This window comes from Acipenser ruthenus, chromosome 35, assembly GCF_902713425.1.
Source record: "Acipenser ruthenus chromosome 35, fAciRut3.2 maternal haplotype, whole genome shotgun sequence".
NCBI classification, from domain to species: Eukaryota; Metazoa; Chordata; class Actinopteri; order Acipenseriformes; family Acipenseridae; genus Acipenser; species Acipenser ruthenus.
This window is the reverse complement of record NC_081223.1, coordinates 1,194,071-1,196,950: the sequence shown is the minus strand read 5'-3', so window position 1 is coordinate 1,196,950 and position 2,880 is coordinate 1,194,071. Positions and strand designations below refer to the sequence as shown.

At 38.7% G+C, this 2,880-nt stretch overlaps 1 gene segment (V, D, J or C); it reads left to right on the top strand.

Annotated features, from left to right (window-relative positions):
• Window positions 1–1,660: 1,660 nt before the first annotated feature.
• On the top strand, window positions 1,661–2,533 carry LOC131705277 (Ig kappa chain V region K29-213-like). The segment is given in 2 exon segments: window positions 1,661–1,761; window positions 1,951–2,533. Coding segments are annotated over 2 exon segments (480 nt in total).
• The last annotated feature ends 347 nt before the right edge of the window (window positions 2,534–2,880 follow it).

Genomic DNA, 2,880 nt, shown 5'->3' with positions numbered 1-2,880 from the left:
TCTTCTTCTTCTTCTTCTTCTTCTTCTTATTATTCTTTGGCACGCTACTCCTCTTACACAGTTTAAGCTACAAACGCCGTTCAAACTTTAAAACGTGTAGACCTGTCTGGAATAGTGTGCTTGTATACAACTTTTTGATATCTTTTACACTTTTTAAACTATTAAGCTTTTTGTCCTTTTTTTGTCCATCTTCATTCACTTTATTGGGACTTTTTTCAACATTCTTCAACACTCCATTGTTTAAAAACTCCCAGACTTCCACCATTCTATTTACTGTAAACGATGTAACTTTTGACACAAATCAGCTACTTTGACCACTTTCCCAACAAGTAAGACAAAAAGTTGGAGCATATGGAATCTTCCTCTACTTCTAATCTGAAATCAAAACAGAAATAACTTTTACCAATCAAGAGGTACAGCTGTTTTAGTAACCACATCAACTAAATTTTCTCTAACCTTTTATAAACAACTGACATTTTGACCACTTTCCCAACAAGCTAGACAAATACTTAGAGCAAATGAAATCTTTCTCTACTTCTCAGCTATTCAAATATGAAATCAAAACAGGAATGGCGTCTACCAATCAAGAGGTACAGCTGTTTTAGTAACCGCACCAACTTCTTTCACTGTTGAATTAACTGTCATAGAACATTGAGAAATTTCAGATTCTAGCACATTCCAAGTATGAGACAATTAGTAAACAATGTGACTTTTGACACAAATCAGCTACTTTGACCACTTTCCCAATAAAGCAAGCCCCACAATTTTACTTGTAAAGTTACCATCTAGTTATAATGTAATAACACAGTAATAAGTTATTATAGCAGAACCACAGACTGACAGGAATCCCAGTGCAATCCTGTTTCTCCTGCCATTCTGACCCTTCCCATCCCAAACGGTTCCAGTGGGGCAGTAGTGCTGCCCTCAGTGCCAGTGACAGCTCTTCAGTAACACTAGAAGGAACAGTTTGGACTCCAGACACAGTGTCTTCTACTGTTCCTGAAGGCTTTCTGATGGAGTGTTTGACATTGTGAATGAGCTACCTACAGCATCGCAAGAGCCACTCAACACAGAACCAAACAAGGACTGGCAATCTCTACTACAGCAGGCTTAGTGTCTTCTAGTGTTACTGAAGACATTGAGAACTTCACTGCACTTCAATCATGACGGTGCTGCTGTTTAATAAGCAGTACTGCTGCATTACACTTTAATGAGTGCATTAAGGACTGTGCTAATCAAGTTCCAATGCTACTCTTAATAGCTGGGCTCTATTGTATAGTCCCACTGTCCTGGGAGTGTTAATGCCAGGGCAGTTACTAATCTTGCTCTGTCTGAACACACAGTGCAAGTACTGCTTTAAATACACACTCCACACTTGACTCCATTCCAGCTGTGTTGAGTGGAATAAGGGCTCGGCTGATTGGCTTTCCTCATATGCTCCTATTCAAGCTGTTCTTTGTCTAGTCCTGCTGTCCTGGGAGTGTTCATGCTAAACTGCTAATCTTGCTCTGTCAGAACACACAGCACCAAGCCTGTGTTTACACCACTGCTGGGCTACAAGTGGCTGCTGTGCCAAGGAAGACAATTTGCATAGAAAAGACACTTTGCATTGGCAGCACATGCTTCAGTGCTCTGGGAGTGTTTATAGCCCTGTGAGTTTAACACTTCATGATTGAGAGCTGCCCTTCATGGCAACAGAATCCACAACAACAATGACTTTTATCAGCATCTTCATCTGGGCACTTGTCATCTGCACTCAGGGTAAGAATCATTTAGAAAAACACATGTTTAAAAAATCTATTTGTGGGGCAATTCGTAATATATAAGTATTAAAAGTAAAACAGGCAAACTGAATGAAATCAAATGAAAAAGTCTTGAAATGTAATCTGTTTTCATCATTTATTTCAATCATTTACTATAAATGTCTATATTATGATTTATTATTTTCAGAATCCAGTGGACAGTATACTGTGACTCAGACTCCAGCAGTGAAATCTGTTCTCCCAGGAGACACAGTCGCTGTGAGCTGTAAAGTCAGCAGCGCAGTGTACGGTAACAACGGACTAGCCTGGTACCAACAGAAACCTGGAGAAGCTCCCAAACTCCTGATCTATGCTGCAAGTACCCTTCAGTCTGGGATCCCAACTCGTTTCAGTGGCAGTGGATCTGGGACTGACTTCACTCTGACCATCAGTGGAGTCCAGGCTGAAGATGCAGGAGATTACTATTGTCAGAGTTTCCACTACCCCAGCAGTAGAGCTGTGTTCACACAGTGCTACACACCCGTACAAAAACCTCCCTCAGCAAGACTGCACAGCGACTGCACTGCTGCAGCTGGGACCTACTGCAGGTGCTGAGGGTGAAGGCAATGAAACGGGACCCGGCCTGTGGAGGAGCTCAACTGCACACAAACACACTGAGCTCAATAACAAGGGCTCAAAATAAAAGACAAGATCAATCTGGTAAATATCTTGATTATTCATGTATTCTAATACATTGCAGAGGCTGAAGGGCTGTCATTGGATTTATATTTACTAATTTAGTTTCAAATGAAAATGAAAATATATTTCTTGATTTATCTACAGTAAGGAAAAGATAAATGTGAATATTGTTAATTTTCTGATAATTAAATACAAAGTGAAAATAAACTGAATCAGACACTTTACTCCTCTTCAAGGAAATAAATAAATATATACATGCATACATACATACATACATAGCATATTACAATCCAACATATTTCTATTGGGTTACAAGTTTTAAAGCAATCTATGGTTTAAAACACATATTAACGTATTTCAATATTAACATATATATTTTTAATTTCTTTACATGTCTTCAAAGCAATTTAAATTTTTTCTAATTGAAACGATAAAATAA